The sequence below is a fragment of the Phoca vitulina genome, unplaced genomic scaffold (genome assembly GCF_004348235.1).
Source record: "Phoca vitulina isolate PV1807 unplaced genomic scaffold, GSC_HSeal_1.0 scaffold46, whole genome shotgun sequence".
Classification (NCBI taxonomy): Eukaryota; Metazoa; Chordata; class Mammalia; order Carnivora; family Phocidae; genus Phoca; species Phoca vitulina.
In genome coordinates, this window is record NW_022589749.1 from 9573910 (window position 1) to 9593782 (window position 19873).

At 45.1% G+C, this 19873-nt stretch overlaps 1 protein-coding gene across 11 annotated transcripts in view; it reads right to left on the minus strand.

Moving 5' to 3' along the window:
* CLIP1 (CAP-Gly domain containing linker protein 1) overlaps positions 1-19873 on the minus strand; it is a 116272-nt gene that overhangs the window by 56279 nt on the left and 40120 nt on the right. For all 11 annotated transcript variants that reach the window (XM_032431617.1, XM_032431623.1, XM_032431622.1 and 8 more), the window contains exons 4-8: positions 8495-8619; positions 7406-7628; positions 3066-3263; positions 2345-2448; positions 516-576 (exon numbers count right to left, since the gene is read on the minus strand). In XM_032431617.1, the coding sequence (XP_032287508.1) occupies positions 516-576; positions 2345-2448; positions 3066-3263; positions 7406-7628; positions 8495-8619 (711 nt within the window). The remainder of the gene's footprint in view (positions 1-515; positions 577-2344; positions 2449-3065; positions 3264-7405; positions 7629-8494; positions 8620-19873) is intronic.

Sequence of the window (19873 nt, forward strand, 5' to 3'; positions counted from 1 at the left end):
AGAAGCTGAAATAGAAATTGCTCTTGTTTTTTCAGGTAATCACTTTAAAAAAATCAATTACTAGAACAAGTATTTATTCCTTTTACAAGGTTATAAAAAATCGATCCTGCTCAACCGAAAAGCAAAGCTGAGATAAAGTACAAAACTTTTTTGGGGACTACTTTGATGAAGTTAAAAATGCTCCTTACAATGCCATTTCTGATCATCAGAGGAACATCTAGAGTCTCACCTGGACACACTGCCAGATTTATGACTTAACTCCAATTCAAGGTTTTGAATTTTGAAGTGCGAGAAAGGAGTAGTAAAAATGTGACTGGGACACTGGAGTCGGGACAGCAGAGTCCCAGGTCCAAGGACCCACTCAGGCACCTGAGCCGTAGCCGCGCCCACAGCCCCGCCCAACCCGAGCCTGGGGCTCCCTCCATTCCCTCTGCTGCCTGTTCTGGCCAATGATCTCATCCGTATTTGTGAATACTAGTACCCATAAAAGCCGTAGAGAGCTGGACGGGTTTTACCTCAAGATCGCCTTTCGTGATGGATTCTTCCTCAACCCGGAACTGAAGGTCCTCCACCTTCCTGTGGAATAAAATCAAAACAGAACACTTAAGTAACCAAGGAACACATCTGCCTTACCAAAAAAAAGGATCTATAATCAATACCCTGATGAATGTACACAGATGATGGTGGAGGAAAATAAAGAAATGCATTTTTAGGCATCTGGCTTAGAAAACAGAGCAAGAGCTCTATTCTATTTAGGAAACTTCAATGTTTTAGCCAGGTACTGATTCCAAGAGGCATGAGATAAGAGTTGAGAAAAACCACCTGGTTTCCCTTGGTCACAACCAACAGAATGAATCTAATGGAGACAGGACCAGCCTAAAGGGAAAAGGTCTGATTACCACAGAAACAGGTTCTGAGACTTCAAGTCTGTAATTTCTACTTTCCAATTACAGAACATAGGGGAAAGTGGCACAAAAAACCAATCTCTCTTTATACCACCCCACATCGGATACGTTAGGGTGAGGCTAGGGGGCTGAAAACACCAGGACCTGTCCTAAGCCTGGGAGAATAAGATTATGAACAACTGGAGTCACTTTTTTTTTTTCTTCACACTTTAAAAATCTCTGATTTGGGTGTGGGTTTCAATCAATGCTGTCACCAAGTCAATGAAACACGGTATCCTGAAGATTTACAAAATCCAGGTAACATCCATGTTATAAATCTTCACAAGTTTGTGTGTAAGGAAGAAAAGGGGACAAAGTTCATAACCTGTCTGCAAAAACAAAACTGTCAAACTCACTAGCATGTCTGGCACTTAAGAAAAATTCTACTCTGTGAAATCAGAAAAATAATCGTAAATAATTTACACCCCTCAAGCTCACTGGAGGGCTGGGAAGACATTTCTCCTGCCCAGCAGTCAGCAGACCAAGAGCTGGCTTAAGAGCCGAAGCAAATGGTACTGGTGCCTTGGCATTCAGAAGGGCCTAGAAAAGGCCTGTTGCTCTCATTTATTTGTACCCATTTTTAAGATGCAAAGAGAATTTCCTATGTACAGTGTTTCTCTTTCTAGTGAGAAAATCATTTCCTTGGTAAGAGAATGTATTCTATCTCCACTATACCCCTTACCACAGCAGTGCGCCCCTGACCATCCTGAACTCACAGACCACTAAGCTGCTGCCATCAGAAAGGACAGAAGAAGGCATCAAATGCAAGAGAGGACAAATGTCCCACTACCCAGAAATGTTCCAATGGTTTCCATGCAGACACCTTTTTCAGAGATCGTGTGGGTTCACAGCCTCAAGAAACCTGTAAGAACCAAACTTGTTTTCTGTCTCACACAATTTAGCACTCGACTCCATCCTGATCTGGATAATGCTCTAACTGCTTCACATGGAAGTTTTGTTTTCCTAGTAAGGTACTGAGTTTCTCAAGGACAGCGGCCTGGTATCACTGGTGAGTGATACAAGGTGCAGTTTTACTAGATACATGGAAGGTGTTTCACAAATACTAGATTAACTTGGACCCACAATGTCCTCGCACCAAAAATGGTTCCAGGTGGAAGCAGGGTTTGAATTAATCTCACGACCCTGAGGTCATCCTCAAGAGGATGCTTGGCACAGAGCAGGGGCTCAATAAATAGCTGTTAAATGAAGCAGGGTATGTCTAGATGATTCCAAACTTCTCAAAAAGAAGTCAAATCCAAGCAAACCCTCCTCATGTAGTATGAAGAGTTTCATTTCCACTGAACACACAGTCTAAGGGCTGGCACCTTAAAGAGAACGTTTTCCTAAGGTTGTTTAAAAGGAAAAGGCCACACTTGCACCAAGGAACAGTTTGAGGTCACCTTTTCTCCTCTTCAAGCTGGTTGAGAAGCTCCACCTTCTCCCTGTCAGCAGCCTCCACCATTGTTCGCAGCTGGTCCATCTTGGCCTCCAATTCCAGGACATGCTGGGGAAGGCAAGGGTGCCAGTGAGTGGCCTCTCTCTGACCCAGACGCTGGCCCAGGGACGCCTCCAAAGAGCTACAGCTAAGTGGTACCACTGTGGCTTGGCATGACCCTAAAACCTTTTCACACTGAAATGCTTTCTACGATCTTTAATAGGTCACTTCTCGGCCGCATTCCTGGAAACTAGATGATGAAAAACCACACCATTAAAGCAACAGAGGGCAATGTTAAAACAACGCTCATCTTTTTTTGAAGCTGAAATGCATACAAAGGATAATCTACAAAACAGGAGTTGCCACCATGGGTAAGGTCCTAGTGAACAAGCTCCCCTGACAGGGGCCAAAAGACCCGGATGTAAAGACCGAAAGACTAAGGTCGACTCAAGAAGAACAAAACTTCATCTTTGTAACGATACAAAGTGGTACCCCAGGTCACAGCTTCAAACAAGCCCAGCAAAGATATTTCTGCTCATTTCCAGTGCTCCCAAGACTAGCTCCCCGGCTCCAAGCACCGGGTAAGCTGCTCCGCCTTCTCCCGCAACTTAGAAAGCACCACCAGCTCCACAGGGTCAGCTCAGAACCCATCACCATCTCTGAAACGAGGTCACACGAGACTTCACCTGGTCGTGTCCGTCCCGGGCCAGAGCTAGCTCCTGCTCTATCTCCCCCACGTGGCTCGTGGCCTTGGCCACCTCCGCCCTCTCTAGATCCCGTTCAGCCAGCAGCTGCTCAATGTGCTGCTGCTTCTCCTTCAGGGCCTCCTGGAGGGCAGTGGTGCCGGAGATCTTCCTGGCGTAACGGGAGGAGGTTTCAGTCAACTGCAAAGGAAAGTTAAAGACGTGAAGGGCCATGATGCTTTTGGGGATGCAAGGAGGGCGCGAGGCATGCAGGCAGGCGTCTCCTCAGCAAAGCAAAGGTGCGGCCCCAGCTCCCAAGCTTGCCAGTTACTAGGAAAAGCTTCTCATCAAGGAAACAAGACAGCATGTGCCTCCCGACTGAGTATCACAAACAACACATCAATGTAAGAAGTCATGGAACAATCAGAAAGATGGTTAGAAGGAGAATAAGCGGCTCAAATGAAAGGTACCCTGAGCTCAGGTGACAGGGCCTTGCTGGAATCTAGAAAAATTCCACAGAACCCACTTAACATGTTTCTCTAAACTCCATTTCCGTCCAAGCTTCATTAAGAGGTATCTCCTTCTTAGGACATCTTGATCTGTCTTTTCCTCCCCAGACTTGAGGTTGAGATTTTTTTCAACTTTTTAAGCTTCTAACTACCATTAAGTAACCAAGAGGTCACCCTCGGAGTCACAAACCTTCTTTGTATCGATTAAACAGTTGGATTTTGTCAGGATTTTCTTCATCTTTCTTTCAAAGTGAAAGATACAGATTAAAAAAAGAATGCAATTTTGCCATTTGCAACGACGTGGATGGAACTAGAGTGTATTATGCTAAGGGAAATAAGTCGGTCAAAGACAAATGCCATATGATTTCACTCATATGTGTAATTTAAGAAACAAAACAAATGAGCAAAGGGAGGAAAAGGAGAGAGACAAACCAAGAAACAGACTCTTTAGAGAACAACACACTGATGGTCACCAGAGGGGAGGGAGTGGGGGGATGGGGGGACGAGGTGATGGGGACTAAGGAGCACACTTGTCCTGGAAGTGTTCAATCTCTGTATTGTACACCTGACACTAATGTAACACTGCACATTAACTAACTGGAATTTAAGTAAAAACCTTAAAAAACACGAAAGGCACAGGAGATCTCACCCAGGAATCCAGAACTTAAAGAGTTGAATCCCAATCACCAGAGAGATTTCTGAAGATCAGGTTAAGAGGGAAACTCTATCTGCCTTGAGAAGTTGGGGGTGTGGGGGCGGTGTGAGTGTGCACGCAGGTGTATGGGAAAGGGAGCGAGAGGACATGCAGGGAGGAAAAAGAGGGAAAGAGAAACTGGGACAAAGAGGAGGAGGGGAGGGAAGAGAGGAGGAGAGGGGAAGTAAGACATGGGACAGAAAGGCGATGGAGGGAGGGTGGAGAAAGGAAGCTGTCCGGGGTCCCCTGCTACTCTGTGCTGTTTCCCATACCCGTTCCTCCTTCTTGAGGCTCATCATCCAATAAAAACACGGAGAAAATAACCTCCTATCATGGTAATGGATAACGTAAGCAAGTTGAACAGCATTCTTCCAAGTGAGGCCCCAGGGGTTGGGAGGGAATTCAGCAAAGGCCTCCCATCCCTTGGCATGCATTTGTCCAAGGTCATTGACATAGAGACCTGCTCGCTGGATCCGGATTGAGTGGGCCCTGACTTCATCTCCCGCAATCAAAGCCTCCTATGCCCCTTGAATGCCCCCCATCAGTCAGAGCCCTCGTCCAGGAGGCAGAGTGAGCATCTGTCATCAAGTACTAGTTAGGCAATTTGAGGGATGCCCGGGTGGCTCAGTCGGTTGAGCATCCGACTCCTGGTTTCAGCTCAGGTCATGGTCTCAAGATCATGAGCCCCGTATCAGGCTCCTCGCTCAACAGGGAGTCTGCCTGAGATTCTCTCTCTCCCTCTGCCCTTCCTCTCCCCCCTCCCCCGCTCTAAAATAAATCTTTTTTTAAAAAATAGGCAAATTGACAACTATAAGAGTAAAGGAATCCAATCAAACCCAAATTGTCCTCTGCTGTTTCTATTTAGTGAAATTTCTTAAATTCCTTGAACTTAAGGGGGAAGGGGTGCTCTTTTAACCATCTGACCTTAACTTTCCAACTTCAGTCTCTGGTTAAAATTATACTTTCTCATACTAACACTTCTTCCTGAATGCATTAAATCTGAGGTTCCCTGCGCAGAGATGCCCCGGGGCCCTGCAGCAAAGTCACGGGGCACTGTGGAGTATTTTCAAATTTCAAGGGAAACACTGCAACACCTGTTGGACACCATACAAACTACCAGCTTGAGGCAACTGAGTCTGAGGCAACCGTACGACATTCCTTTCAATAATGTTGCATCTTCCCAAAGCTAGGTTTTGGCGGCTGCCATGACAAAAAGCCAGTATTGTGCAAAAAAATCAATGTGTCACAGGAAATGAGGGTGGCAGTGTTCAGGAAGATTCCAAGGTCTGACAAGGATGTGCAGCGCCCAACACGCACACACCACCTAATAGTAAGTGTGGTTATTTAAGAATGAACCAAAAATGTTTTTTCTCTCAGTTAATGTATATCCTTCTTTTCGAACAGCTACCAAATTGCTAGAACATAAATATTAAGTTGTTTGGACCTAGTTGCTTAATACACAGAACCACTAGCTATTTCCTTGGCCGAGGGGCACTACGATAAAGTAACAGGCCCTCAGCTGCTAGGCAATCAGAGTTTGGGCACCTCGGTGTCCGTACTCCCAGAGGACCATTTTGCATGAAAGAATCGTTAGACATTTTCATATACATGCATGGCATTATGCTGTGGAGATATATTTCTAGGAAGTCACACCTTCTGTATTTTTGGCATATTCTTTTATGGTGATTTTTGGTTTAGAAACTACAGCCACCCTCATCTACAAAAACAAGCTGTTTTACAAGGTAAGGAGACTCTTTCTCTTTTGTCCCTCTTCTTCACTGAGTAAGGTGAGCTAAGATGAATCAGAACTGGTCTGAAAAGAGGAGAGACTGGGAAAGCAGGGGAGAGTTTAGTTATCTTCCAAAGAGATGGACACTTATAATTACAACATAGTAAAAGTTAAGAAAGAATTCCTAATCTAGAGAAAACACCTCCATGGACTTGCTCCTGGATTAGCAAAGTAGACTAGATGTCCATATGAGTTTGCTGAACGAGGCTTTGTCCAAAGAGGAGTGGCTTCACTTCTGTGTCATTGTTCTTGTCAAGCTTTTCTTGTCAAAGTCCATTTGTAACTTTTCTGTTGAAGATGGAGACTTTCTTTTCATACTCAAAATGAAAAAGTCCAAGCAGGTATTTATTTTACCAGAACTTAAGAGAAAGTCCAGCTGGCTAGGAGAGCAGTACTCCTCCCTCATCCTGCACTTGAAGGAAAGATTCCTCCCCTTCCCCTTCCCAGAGGACCCAAGGACCACGGAAGAGAAGGCAAAACGAGACCAATGGCCAGCAGCCTTACTCCGGATCACACCACTTAACATTCTCCCTCCTGTCTATAGTTTACCGTCATAACGCAGAGACCCAGTGCAGTGCAGTCTTACAAATCTAAACAATATTTGCCTCACTTCAAGTAAATAAATTTACTGGCAGGAGATGAGCCAAGAAGTCATTGTTCTGACCCTATTAAAACGCCATATTAACAAACAGAATGAGCCGCCACTGCCTAGTTTAATTCTGATGATTCTATTTTTACTGACCTAAATGGGAAAAAGGGGGAGAGAGGAAGTGGAAGGGAGAGGAGGAGATGAAGAGAGGAGACAAGACACGGCTTTTCCTAGCATGCTTTCAGGTTCCGCTAGTTCCCCTCCGTGTCCTCTGGCCCAAGTCAGGAACACTCCACATATTAACCGCTTCCAGTGGGTCAGACTCTATTAACATACTGCTGAATTCTAAGAACATGCCTTTTCTCAAAATACTTTAGTTCCTCAAATTGTTTGAAGTCAGAGAGACCGAGGTCATTGAGGAAAAGGATCCCTCCAACTTTCCTGTCATTCCTGTGCCCAAAATAATTTCAAAGAAAAGAAATCATCCCATATGTTAGACTCAACAGTAGTCACTACACACTCAGCAAGAACTGGTACATCTTAGGGCCTTAAGAATCTGAAAGCGATGTTCAAAACTGTATTTCCCAATCTGTCTTCTTGCTAAAGCTCTGTTTTATGAAACCTAGAATGGGCCTCCACAAGCTACAGGGAACATTTAGTACAAGGCAAGGTAATAGCTCCGAAAGCAAAGCAGGTTCAACAGCAGGGGGCATTTATCGAGCCTGGATGGTAGAGGCACGCGGTGAGAACAGGGAGGCTTACTAATCCTGTCCGGCTGGGCTTGCTGCTCACGGAGGAGGCCACTGAGCTCATGGAGCTGAGAGACGAGGCAGAAGGGCTGCGCTTCAGGCTGGCGGGCGTGGTCGCCATCACCCGCCTCACGGCCGCGGCCTTGGCTTTGGCTGGCGTAGTGGAAGGGAAGCCAATCTTGGTCACTTTGTGGACAGGAGCAAACAAGCCATATTTGGGTTGGCACTGAAAATACCTTTAGAGAATAACAATAAAAGCAGTGACCAAAAAATTAATTACAAGAAATAACAACTATAAACAAAAGCATCGTTTTTTGGTCATCACTCATGCCTGGTTTGCTGTGAATTCTACCAGTAAGCCACGGCGGCCAACCAGCATAGAGCATTCACATGTATGTAGGCTGATAACCTCAATAATTAATGAGTAACAACAGGATACACAGAGACAGAATTACCCATCTACTACTAAAGTGCTCCTAAGGTGCAAAGGGAGTAAATATTCCTACTATCTGACAAACTTACAGCAGAGGGGTTCAGACAGTGACGTGTCAATGTGGGTTCATCAGCGGTAACAAACGCACCACCAGGGTGCAGGATGCTGATACTGGGGGGTAGTGGGGGCCGGGGGCAGACGAGAACCCTCTGTATCTTCCTCTCCATTTCGCTATGAAACTAAAGTTGCTCTAAAAAAAAAAGTCTTAAAAATAAATTGAATGCCTGTTCAGAATCTACTCAGACGCATTACATGTATTACTAAAAGAGACCATCAAAAAGAACAGCTCCAATTCTAGTGGGGGGGGGGAAATCAGTAGATGAGTCTTAGGAAATAGAAATGCAGCTCTTGGGGTGCCTGGGTGGCTCAGTCGGTTAAGTGCTGACTCCTGCTTTCCACTCAGGTCCTGATTTCAGGGTTGTGGGATCGAGCCCCGCCTCGGGCTGTGTGCTCAGCGAGGAGTCTGCTTAAGACTTTCTCTCCCTCCGCCTCTCTCTCTCTCAAATAAATAAATAAATCTTAAAAAAAAAAAAAAATGCAGCTCTTGGTGAAATCTGCTTGAGCACCTTTACATGCAGGAAGGAGACAAGATTCCAACTCCAGACAAACCTGGTTCCAGCAACTGCCCCATCGTTCTTCCCAAGAGGCTCATCCAACTCCACGCCACACCATTCCCCCTTGGCAAAGTCTGTCTCCCCAAGAAATCGGACTACACCGGCCTTGGTGCCACCAACCTGGAAAAAGAGAATGTAAAAATAAAGAGACAGACATAATTCCGTAGCTTAATCCTTTGCCGTTGCAACCGATAGTTAAGTACAAGACTCCACATTTCCCCCGACAGCTTCTTCTCTCTACCTTCTCTTCAGCTTTTAAAGAGTTTTCTCCGAAGACTGGTGAAGTTTACCAGGGTGACACATTACCAGAGTGATCTGATATGTCCCAGTAATGAAAAGCCTATGTACTATGGAGTCATTGGGCTGTCCACCCAATTAATTAGTCCCTGCCTTAGAAAATACTTTATTACTCCAGAGGGATTCTCCTGCTCCAAAATAAGTATCTGCTACAAAAATAAAACCCATACATCCGCTGAAGGAAAACAAAATTCATCCATACTCCCTACACTGTAAAAGCTGCTCTGTTTTCTCATTCTTCCTTTACGTCTTCATCCACGGAAAGCGACAACACACACATAGTAAGGATGAATATTCATGCATCCACACGTTTGCTTTTGGCCTTTCACACGTACGTTGCATGAAAATGTAAATTCGTTAAGATAATTTGACTCTATTGATATTTTCCATTGTGAGAGTGTTTCCTCAGACTGTTATGAAACTCTATTCTTCACATTTTATTTCACATGAACTCTTCAAAGCTGTCTTTTTTAATGTGTAACTCTTTGCCCCAGCCATTGTTTGATGTACTATGCAAACATTATTTCCAAAATTACCCACCAGCATTTATGAATTATTCCTTCCTTTGCCATTACTTTTCTATTCCAAATACTCATTTTGCCACAATCTCCCAGGGCACACAAGAACGCACTGATGTGCGTGAGACTTTCTACAGGCTTGAAAGTTCAATATTTGTGCTGCCGCCGTGTTTTTACATTTACGGCCACTTCACAATCGGCGTCCCATCTGCGAAGGCTGGCGTCCCTTACTGCGCTTCAGACGACTCGTTTTCGTCCTTGCTTCTAAGCTTCTTTTTTCTTAACTGCTTCTTTAGAAATTGCCCCCCAACCCCCCACCCCCGTGACCAAGAGGAGTCACTGCAGGAACTTAAGAACATCATAAGCAGAAAATAAATGTTTTGCCTGTCTTCTCCCCCGCCCGAGACAGCCCCTGCTGTTCTGGGTCGCTCTCCCTGCCATGTTTCCGGGCGGGCTAGTGTTCCACGGCAGGGCTGTCCCACAATAGGAACGTCTCACCCTTTCCATTTGGGATGTTCACCTTTTTCTTACTGATTAAAAAAAAAAACCAACAACAACCTCTTTATACATGATGAACTTAAATTAATTCTTTTTTTTTTTTTTTTTTTTTTTTTTAAAGATTTTATTTATTTATTTGAGAGAGAGAATGAGGTAGAGAGAGCATGAGAGGGAGGAGGGTCAGAGGGAGAAGCAGGCTCCCTGTTCAGCAGGGAGCCCGATGCGGGACTCGATCCCGGGACTCCAGGATCATGACCTGAGCCGAAGGCAGTCGCTTAACCAACTGAGCCACCCAGGCGCCCCGAACTTAAATTAATTCTTGAATAGGGGCGCCTGGGTGGCTCAGTCAGTGAAGCATCTGCCTTCGGCTCAGGTCATGATGCTGGGGTCTTGGGATCAAGTCCCACATCTGGCTCCCTGCTCAGCGGGGAGTCTGCTTCTCCCTCCCTCTTCCTCTGCCCCTCCCTGCCACTCGTTCTCTCTCTCAAATAAAATCATTTTAAAAAAATTAATTCTTGAATAGCCAATGCATTCTCATGGTTCCAAAAATTTAAATACAAATACACATTGAGGGGCGTCTGGGTGGAGCACTCGGTTAAGCGTCTGACTCTTGGTTTGGGCTCAGGTCCTGATCTCAGGGTCTAGAGACCAAGCCCCATGGCTGGCTCAGGTTCAGCCCAGAGTCTGCTTAAAAGACTCCCTCTCCCTCTGCCCCTTACCCCCCACCCTTCGCAACCTCACCCCTCGCCCTCCCATCCCCGTGCACGTACACACGCTCCCTCTCTCTCAAATAAATAAATCTCTTAAAATAAATAAATTAAATAAGTAACTAAGCAAGCAAACATCAAGGGAAACGTCTCCTTTACTGAAATCCTGTCCCACCTGCCCCACTCCCACCATGCAGGAAAGCACTGTTACTGATTGGCGATGCATCCTTCCTCCCAGCATTTCTACGTGCAGATGAAAGCAAACGTTAATGTCTGTTCTTATTCCTCCCTTTTATTTTTACACAAAAGCCAGTGTTTCATATGCACTGTGTTGCACCTTGCAGAACACGGAGAACCTCCTTCTTTGTATCTGCAATTACTGTCATTCTACTATATGGATGCATTTCAGTTTATTCAATCAGTCCCAACTGATAGACACTTAAGTAGGTTTAATTAATTTATTTAACATTTAAAAATCATTTTGGCTAACTCTAAAACAAGACCAATGGGACAGTGTTAACTGTAGATTACCTTAGGAAGGTAATTTATTGATCCTAAACCAGCTTTTAGTTTTTTCTCTTTTGTTTTTGATGTTCTCTATTTTCTTGAATTCACATTTTATCCTATTTCCTTTTTCTTACTTTCTTTTGGTTTATTTTTCTTTCCTTCCTAATTTCTTTTTAAATTTTTTATTTATTTTAAGTAAGCTCTAGGCACAACGTGGGGCCTGAACTCACAAGCGCAAGATCAAGAGTCACATGCTTGAGCAACTGAGTCAGCCGGGCACCCCTCCTTCCCAGTTTTTTTTTCTTTAAGATTTTATTTATTTGATTGATATATATATAGACAGAGAGCATAAGCTGGGAGACAGAGGGAGAGGGAGAAGCAGGCTCCCCACTGAGCAGGGAGCCCGATGCGGGACTTGATCCCAGGACCCTGGGATCATGACCTGAGCCGAAAGCAGACACTTAACCAACTGAGCCACTCAGGTGCCCCTCCTTCCTAGTTTCTTAAGACCAATACTAAATTTTTTTTTGTCTTTTTTTTTTTTTTTAAGATTTTATTTATTTATTTGACAGAGAGAGACACGGCGAGAGAGGAAACACAAGCAGGGGGAGTGGGAGAGGGAGAAGCAGGCTTCCCACGGAGAAGGGAGCCCAATGCGGGGCTCGATCCCAGGACCCTGGGATCATGACCTGAGCCGAAGGGCAGATGCTTAACGACTGAGCCACCCAGGCGCCCTGTCTTGCTTTTTAATACAAAAGGCACTTGTTTCTAAATTTTCCATGAATATAGCTTTCTATGAATTTGGGATGACACATTTTTTTCCTTTAACCCTTTGTTGAAGATGGAAAAACGTTAAAACCTCAAGCCTATGTTCTTCTTCTCTAAAAGGGAAACTTTTTGTGAAAGTGACTTAAGGAACCAGGGCAGATGGTTTAAGGCACTCCGGGCAGGAAGGGCATGTGAAGGGTGACACAGGGCAGCCAGCGCCAGGACAGTACGGAAGCGCCCTGTCAGGACAGCTGCCACCGAGGCGAGATGGAGTTGGAGAAAACTCCACGGCAGGCGCCCGGTTGTGTCCGGCACTGTGACCTCCATGCCCAGAACAGCACAGCAGACGCTCAACAAACATTTGCTGGGTAAGTGAAAGGGGACTTTCTCCACTGGAACCTACATAGAAAAGGCCACTTTTTCCACACAAACCAACTAAAGGAGAAAGATCACCCACCGCTGAGGTTGAATTTGAGGTCTCAGAAGCAAGTAAAGGAAGAGACACTGACAGAGCGTGGGCTCTAAAGTTGGACAAATTCAAATACCAGCTCTATTAATTAGTCAAGTTGCTTAATTTCTAAAGCTCAGTTTCCTCATAAGTAAAATGGTGATCATTTGGGGGCTGCTGTGAGGATAAAGTAATCCACGTAAAACTGCTTAGAGCGGCGTCTGACAGCGTAGGCCAGCAGCCAGTTTGCCCACATTAACGGGAATACTAGTTCTAGATCTGCCACACGCAACTGTTCAGTACTTTTTTTTTTAAGATTTTTTTTGTTTTTATTTGACATCGAGAGACACAGCGAGAGAGGGAACACAAGCAGGGGGAGTGGGAGAGGGAGAAGCAGGCTTCCCGGCGAGCAGGGAGCCCGATGCGGGGCTCGATCCCAGGACCCCAAGGATCACAACCCGAGCCGAAGCAGACGTTTAATGACTGAGCCACCCAGGCGCCTCTCGACTGTTTAATACTCTTACCGGTATTCATGGAATCTACGAACAGTCACCTATATTGTTTTCTCCACCCTCCCATACATACCACTCGGAGCTGCGAGCTGCGGGCTACCCAGCATCACGTGAACAGAACACAGGTCATTAAAGATAATGCGATCTCATCGGATAATCTGTTGAATTCTTTGGGCATGAGTCTAAGCTACTGTCATGACAATTGTTTTTCCAAGAGGCGTCTAACAGGCTGTGGTCAGTAAATAATCCAAGCAAACCACAGGTTTCATTCAGAAGCTTTAAAAAAAAGTACCACAAACAGGCCGGCGCTCCTGGGGGCTCGGCATCAGCCTCTGTCTGTCCGCTGGTGCACACTGCTGTGGTGTTCAACAAGAGCCCATGGAAGAATCATAAGAAGAGGCGGTGATTAGGTCCTAAGGCAGGCATGATATGTTTTGATTTCCAAGAGCTACCCTGCTGGACTGTCAAGGAAGATATGCCCAGAATATAGCATATTTCAATGTGATGACTGAAGCCCACCACAAATATGATCACTCTGAGGCCACAGGATCCTCAAGCTGGGATTTCCAGAATTCTTTCAGAAGAGAGAAGCTGGAACAAAAATCCCCAGATTCTAGGACACTACAGAAAGATTCACCTGGAGTGAGACAGAGGATCCATGAGTGTCAGGAATGTGGAAAATCCCACAAGCAAAAAGGCAGTCTAACCTTGCATGACAGAATCCACACTGGCCAAAGGCCCTTTGAGTGTACCTACTGTGGAAACAGCTTCAGGGCCAAAGGCAATCTTGTTAAACATCAATGAATACTCACAGGAGAGAAGCCCCATCAATGCAAGGAGTGTAGGAAAAACTTCAGTCAATGAGGGAGTCTGGCCATTCATGAAAAACTCCACTCTGGACAGAAACCCTATGAGTGTGTTATTTGTCAGAGAAGCTTCAGGAATCAAAGTAACCTTGCTGTTCATAGAAAAGTTCACAGTGGTGAAAAGCCCTATAGATGTGATCGGTGTGGAAAAGCCTTCAGTCAGAAGGGAGGTTTCATTGTTCACATCAGAGTCCATACCGGCTTGAAAGGTTATGCCTGTACACAGTGCGGGAAGTTTCCACACCAGGGGGAACTGAATCCTACCTGGCAAAATTCACACAGGAGAGACACCCTACCTGTGTGGCCCGTGTGGGGAAAGCTTCACTCAGACAGGGAGTCTGGCTGTGCACCGCGAAGCTGCTCTCAAAGACACACCCTCTGGCCACTCTCTTCTTTTCTTTTTAAGATTTTATTTATTTAGGGCGCTGGGTGGCTCAGTTGGTTAAGCGACTGCCTTCGGCTCAGGTCATGATCCTGGAGTCCCGGGATCGAGTCCCGCATCGGGCTCCCTGCTCGGCAGGGAGTCTGCTTCTCCCTCTGACCCTCCTCCCTCTCATGCTCTCTGTCTCTCATTCTCTCTCTCTCAAATAAATAAATAAAATCTTAAAAAAAAAAAAAAAGATTTCATTTATTTATTTGAGAGACAGAGACAGAGCACAAGCACGGGGAGCAGCAGGCTGAGGGTGAAGCAGGCTCCCTGCTGAGCAAGGAGCCCGATGTGGGACTCGATCCCAGGACCCTGCGATCATGACCTGAGCTGAAGGCAGATACTTAACCAACTTAGCCCCCCAGGTGCCCCCTGACCACTCTCTTCAAAGGAAGTTCTCTTTATAAATTAAAAGTACAAAATCCTCAGATCAAGCAACCTATCCAATTCCATGGAATGAATGGAGACTCTTTCAGAAAGACCATCACTGGGTAGGACAAACTGACATTTCTCCTTTCCCCCAAATGAATATGAAAAATAAATGTCGTTTACTATAAAAAAATAAAATTTAAAAAATTTTTAAATACCACAAATAGCAGATAAGCAACTACTTCTCTAACTGCAGGTAATAAAATATACATTTACCCTGAAGAAAAAATACCATGCCACAAAATTTATTTGAAATGGATGACTACAGGTTCCTAGGATGGGTGGTTTTTTTATACTTTTTCTCCCATCAAACTTTGAACTATTGACTCCTATGACAGACAATATGCTTTCCCTCTTCCTGTAAAATATTCTCAGTAGTTGCTCAAAATATCTTCAACAGAGACAGGAAGTCACATGAAGTCCTAAAATCACTCAAATGCTTTTCTGCTTAATCATTCTACAGTCAGATTTTTTTCTAAGCATTTAAACATGATTGTATAGTTTTACTTCTCAATTGTCCCAGAGAATCTACAGTATTTCAGTATGTGCAGTTACATTAAATATAAGCCACAATTTTCAAATCTATGTTTTAGGGGTACATATCAAGATTCTTAGAGAAAAAAAATTTTCAACATAAAAACAAAAAACTAGATCCATGGCAAACACAAATAACTACCATTTACTATCTTTACTCTCAGGATATGAGCATATTAACTCCTATACTGTGGTCAATTTGAATCAAAATTAGAAGTCACTACTGGAGACAAAATTAATTTAAACTAGAAACTCAATTAAAGGAAAACAAAGCCAGTTATCATGCTTTAGAAAATCTCAGATTTGTAAGTTCTCATTCATTCATTCGGTATTTATTTCTTGAGTGCTTGGGTCCTTGGGATACCAGTATAAACAGAATACAGTGTTGGCCACTGAGAGAGAGTGAAACTGGGACAAGTAATTCCAGTGAAGAGTAATAAGTGCTTTAAGAGGTTTCTACAAAATGCTGTGGGAACAGATAAATGCCCTCTTGCAAACTCATGTACAAATAAGAACACTGATGAATTCTGCCGGCTAACGAGCGGGACAACAAACAGGAAAGAGGGAACACTTAATGCTCTCTGAACTCCCCCATCTATTTATGATCAATCCCAAACAAGCCATGTAATCTCACTGTGCCTTGGTTTACAAAGCTATCAAATGTCCAATGAGTGCTAATGAGGGACTGTCTCGCAGGAATACTGTGAGCAACAAAACCCTGTGAAGTGGACTCTTATTTGCCATATTCTAAGTTAAGCAGCTTTTTTTTTTTTTTTTTTTAAGATTTATTTATTTGAGAGAGAGGGAGCAAGCGAGTAGAGGGAGGGGCAGATGGAGAGAGAGAATTTCAAGCAGACTCCCTGCTGAGCATAGAGCCCGGACGCAGGGCTGGATCCCAGGACCTGAACTGAAACCAAGAGCTGGCCACTTAACCGACTGAGCCACCCAGGCACCCCAAGCAGCTTATTTATAAAAAGGTAAATATGGCTAATTGGTATTTACCAAGCACAAACCTAGCCCTGACTTAAAATTTAATCAGCTGTGAAATGACGGTGCCAGCATAGGTATTTTCTACCACCTCAACTAGAGAGCCACGCCCTTTTGGGGTGGTTCTTCCGGGCAAGTCTCCCACAGAGAAGGGCAAAACCTTCCTGTCCTGTTTTTACCTCTTGTCATACTGTACAATTTTACTTGTCCCCTTCGAGGGTATGTGACAGTACACCTAAAACCCTCTAGTTCCTAACAATCCTTAGGAGTACCTACTATGTGACAGGCCCTCTCCTAAGCACTGGGGGTATGAACATGAATGACATACAAAGTTTCTAGACTTCCATGGAGCCTAAATTCTGGTCAGGGGAAAATGGACAATGAACAAGTAAATAACTGAGAAGAATGTTTTAAGTAGTACAGAGGGATAGGAAACAAAACAAAATAGGGTGATGCCATAGTGCCTAGAGAGGTGACAGGGAAAGGGTCCCCGAGGAGGTGACGTCTGAGCCAAGGCTTGAATGACTATAAGGCGTCAATCATGCAAAGACATAAGGGCAGAACATTCCAAGCAGAAGAAACCGCAAATCCCAAGGTGCAGCTGAGTCTGGGGTTTAGGAAACAGCACGGAAGCCAGTGTAGCTGCGTGGAGTGAGGCAGGGGGACATGTGGAGGGAGGGGAGCTCCGAGAGGGTGGGCAGGGTCCAGAGCACGCGGGCCCTGCAGGTCTTGGGAAGGAATTCAGAGTTTTACCCGAACGCGATGGGAAGCCCTATCAGACAGCAGTGTGTTGGTTTCGGTCACTGCCAAACCTACAGCACCAAGAACACGGCCTGCCCAGAGCAGACACTCGGCGTCTTTACTGAACGGACTGGAGGGTGTTAAATACGCTGCTACAGGTTCTCTAGGCTAAATAAACGTCGTGGTTTCCTTACTCCCTTTATGCCATCAATTTGAGTTTCCCAATCTATAACAGATGGCAGTAAATAAACCCCCTTAGAGAATTAACACAAGTGCAGATGATGTAGAACAGATACTCTCTCATAAACTCTACCTTGCCTGAGAACAGGCAAAGAAGACATAATTACGAAGACAATGGTTAAAAGAAGAAAAAGTTATGCTTGACTTGCATGTTAACTCTTGAAATTCATCTTCCCTTCCCAGGAAGAAAAAAGGGGGGTGTGGAGTGGGGAATTAATCTGTTACATCAAGGGACGCCTGAGTGGCTCAGTTGGTTAAGCGTCTGCCTCTGGCTCAGGTCATGATCTCACGGTCCTGGGATCGAGTCCCACATTGGGCTCCCTGCTCAGCGGGGAGCCTGTTTCTCCCTCTGCCTGTCGCTCCCCCCCTGCTTTGTGCTCACTCACTCTCTCTGACAAAATCTTTAAAAAAAAAATCTGTTACATCAGAGCGTGGGCACAGAACTACTAACTTTTTCATACAAACTTAAAAGTACCCAAATCAGGACATTTTGAACTAGGAGCATGAATTCCTTTAACAAAAATTTAAGTAAACAAATAGTGAATGGATAAAATGTGGTATATCCATAAAACAATATTTTAGCCATGAGAAGCAATGAACTACAACATGGTGAGCCTTAAAACATAATTTATGTGGAAGAGGCCAGACACACAAAAAACTGCTATATGATGGCATTTATACAAAATGTCCAGGAAAGGCGCACGACAGAAGGCAGATCAGTGATTGCCTGGGGCTGGAGGTGGGAGTGGAAATGACTTGCCAAATGTAAGAGGGAACTTCTTGGGGTGATAGAAATATTCTAAAACTGGATTGTAGTGACTGCATAACTCTATACATTTATTAAAAGTCATTGGGGTGCGTGGGTGGCTCAGTCAGTTAACAGTCTGCCTTTGGCTCAGGTCATGATCCCAGGGTCCTGGGATCAAGCCCCACCTTGGGCTCCCTGCTCAGTAGGGAGCCTGCTTCTCCCTCTCCCTCTGCCCCCACGTGTTCTTGCTCTCTCTCTCCCAAATAAATCTTTAAAAAAATCACTCAACTGTACACTTAAAATGGATGCATATATTATGCCTCCACAAAGCTGTTTAAAAACAAAATAGAGGGGCGCCTGGATGGCTCAGGTGGTTAAGTTTCTGCCTTCGGCTCAGGTCATGACCCTGGAGTCCCAGGATCGAGCCCCAGGTCTGGCTCCCTGCTCAGTGGGGAGTCTGCTTCTCCCTCGCCCTCTGCCCCTCCCCCCTTCTCACTCTCTCACTCTCACTCACATAAACAAACAAACAAACATCGAGGGCTGCCTGGGTGGCTCAGTCGGTTAAGCATCTGCCTTTGGCTTAGGTTGTGATCCTGGGGGAGCTGGGATCCAAGTCACGCATCGGGCTCCATGCTCTGCAGGGAGCCTGCTTCTCCCTCTGCCTCTGCCTCCCGATCTCTCTTGTCTCTCTCCCTCTCTCATGAATGAATAAATAAAATCTTTAAAAAAAAATTCTTTGCCCAAACTCCTGGGCCCTTAGATGGGCTCTAAGATATCCTGGTAATTCTGCTTAAAGATTTCATGAAAGCAATACTAAGAGTGAGAAGAGGTGATCTAGTAACAGGCTTTGCAACGTCAGCCTCAGGCTCGGGCAGTAGTCAATCTTTCCTCCCTCTGAGTCCCACAGTAGGACAGGGTGATCTGCGTCCTCGACCAGAAATTCCTGAGCCCCAGGAGCCTACACAAAGTTCTCAAGGCTGGAGAGATACCAGCTTTGATATCTGTAAGGTATCTTACATTTGCAAAAAGAACCTAATGTCGTACTAATTAGCCAGGCCCAGGGACTGACGCCTGGAGAAAACTCTCCCAACATTGCAAAAACGAAACCACCAGTGTGGTGCCAGTGGTTTTATGTGGAGCCAGCATCATCAGATCTACATTTTAGGCGCACCATTCTGTCACAGTGTGGAGGACAGACCTGGGGAGAGATGGACTAGTGGCAGGGACAGCGTGGACAGCAGCGTGGCAGGGGTGTGGCAGTCCAGGGGAAGGAGACGCCGGCCGGCCTGAGCCTGTGCAGGACACCAGGGCTGGAGAGAGCAGAGGGATGGTTTAATGCATTCCCAAGCCTCAGAAGTAAAAGCACACTGCCCTCTCACAACCGAGAGCAGCCAGCAGGGAGAGCGGTGTTCGCACCCGCCACGAGCTGCTAAGATGTGACTACTGACCCTGGCTGCGAGCCAAGAGGCCGCAGCAGCCAGGATCCAGCTTCTCACCAGAACTGTGAGGCGATCTGCATTTCCCTGAGCAAAATCTATCGTGCTGGAAAAGATCTCCATATTCAGACAAGGTCTCCAAAGAGAATTTTTAACATGACGTGAACATCTGGAGTCTTCTCAACCTTGAGGCATACAAAATAACGGATCTTTTCTGCTCATAGCTACTGTCCTGTCAATCAAGGTACAGAGAGGTCATAGTAAATAACAGCTTCCCCGGAGCTCAAGAACCGCCCAGGCAGATGATGCACAAATGCCCAACGTAAGGGCAATGTCACCACCAGACTCATAGATTTGGGGGTTCTAAGTCACTGGTAAGAAGACTGAGAAAAACAGATGAAATCAACTTATTAGAAAGGGCATATTTGTATGTTGTTTGTGTGAACATAAAATGGTAATGGATATCTGGACCATAATTTGGCTGTATATTACAAGTTTAAATGTTTATATCTTCCTCTAGGCAGAAATTTCATTTCTGGAGAAAACAATAGGAGCAATCTAATGTCTATGATTAAATTAGGTGCAGTACTTCCAAAGAGTGTGATACCAAACAGTAACTTATTATTTTAAACAGAGTTGTAGGGGCGCCTGGGTGGCTCAGTCGTTAAGTGTCTGCCTTCGGCTCAGGTCATGATCCCAGGGTCCTGGGAT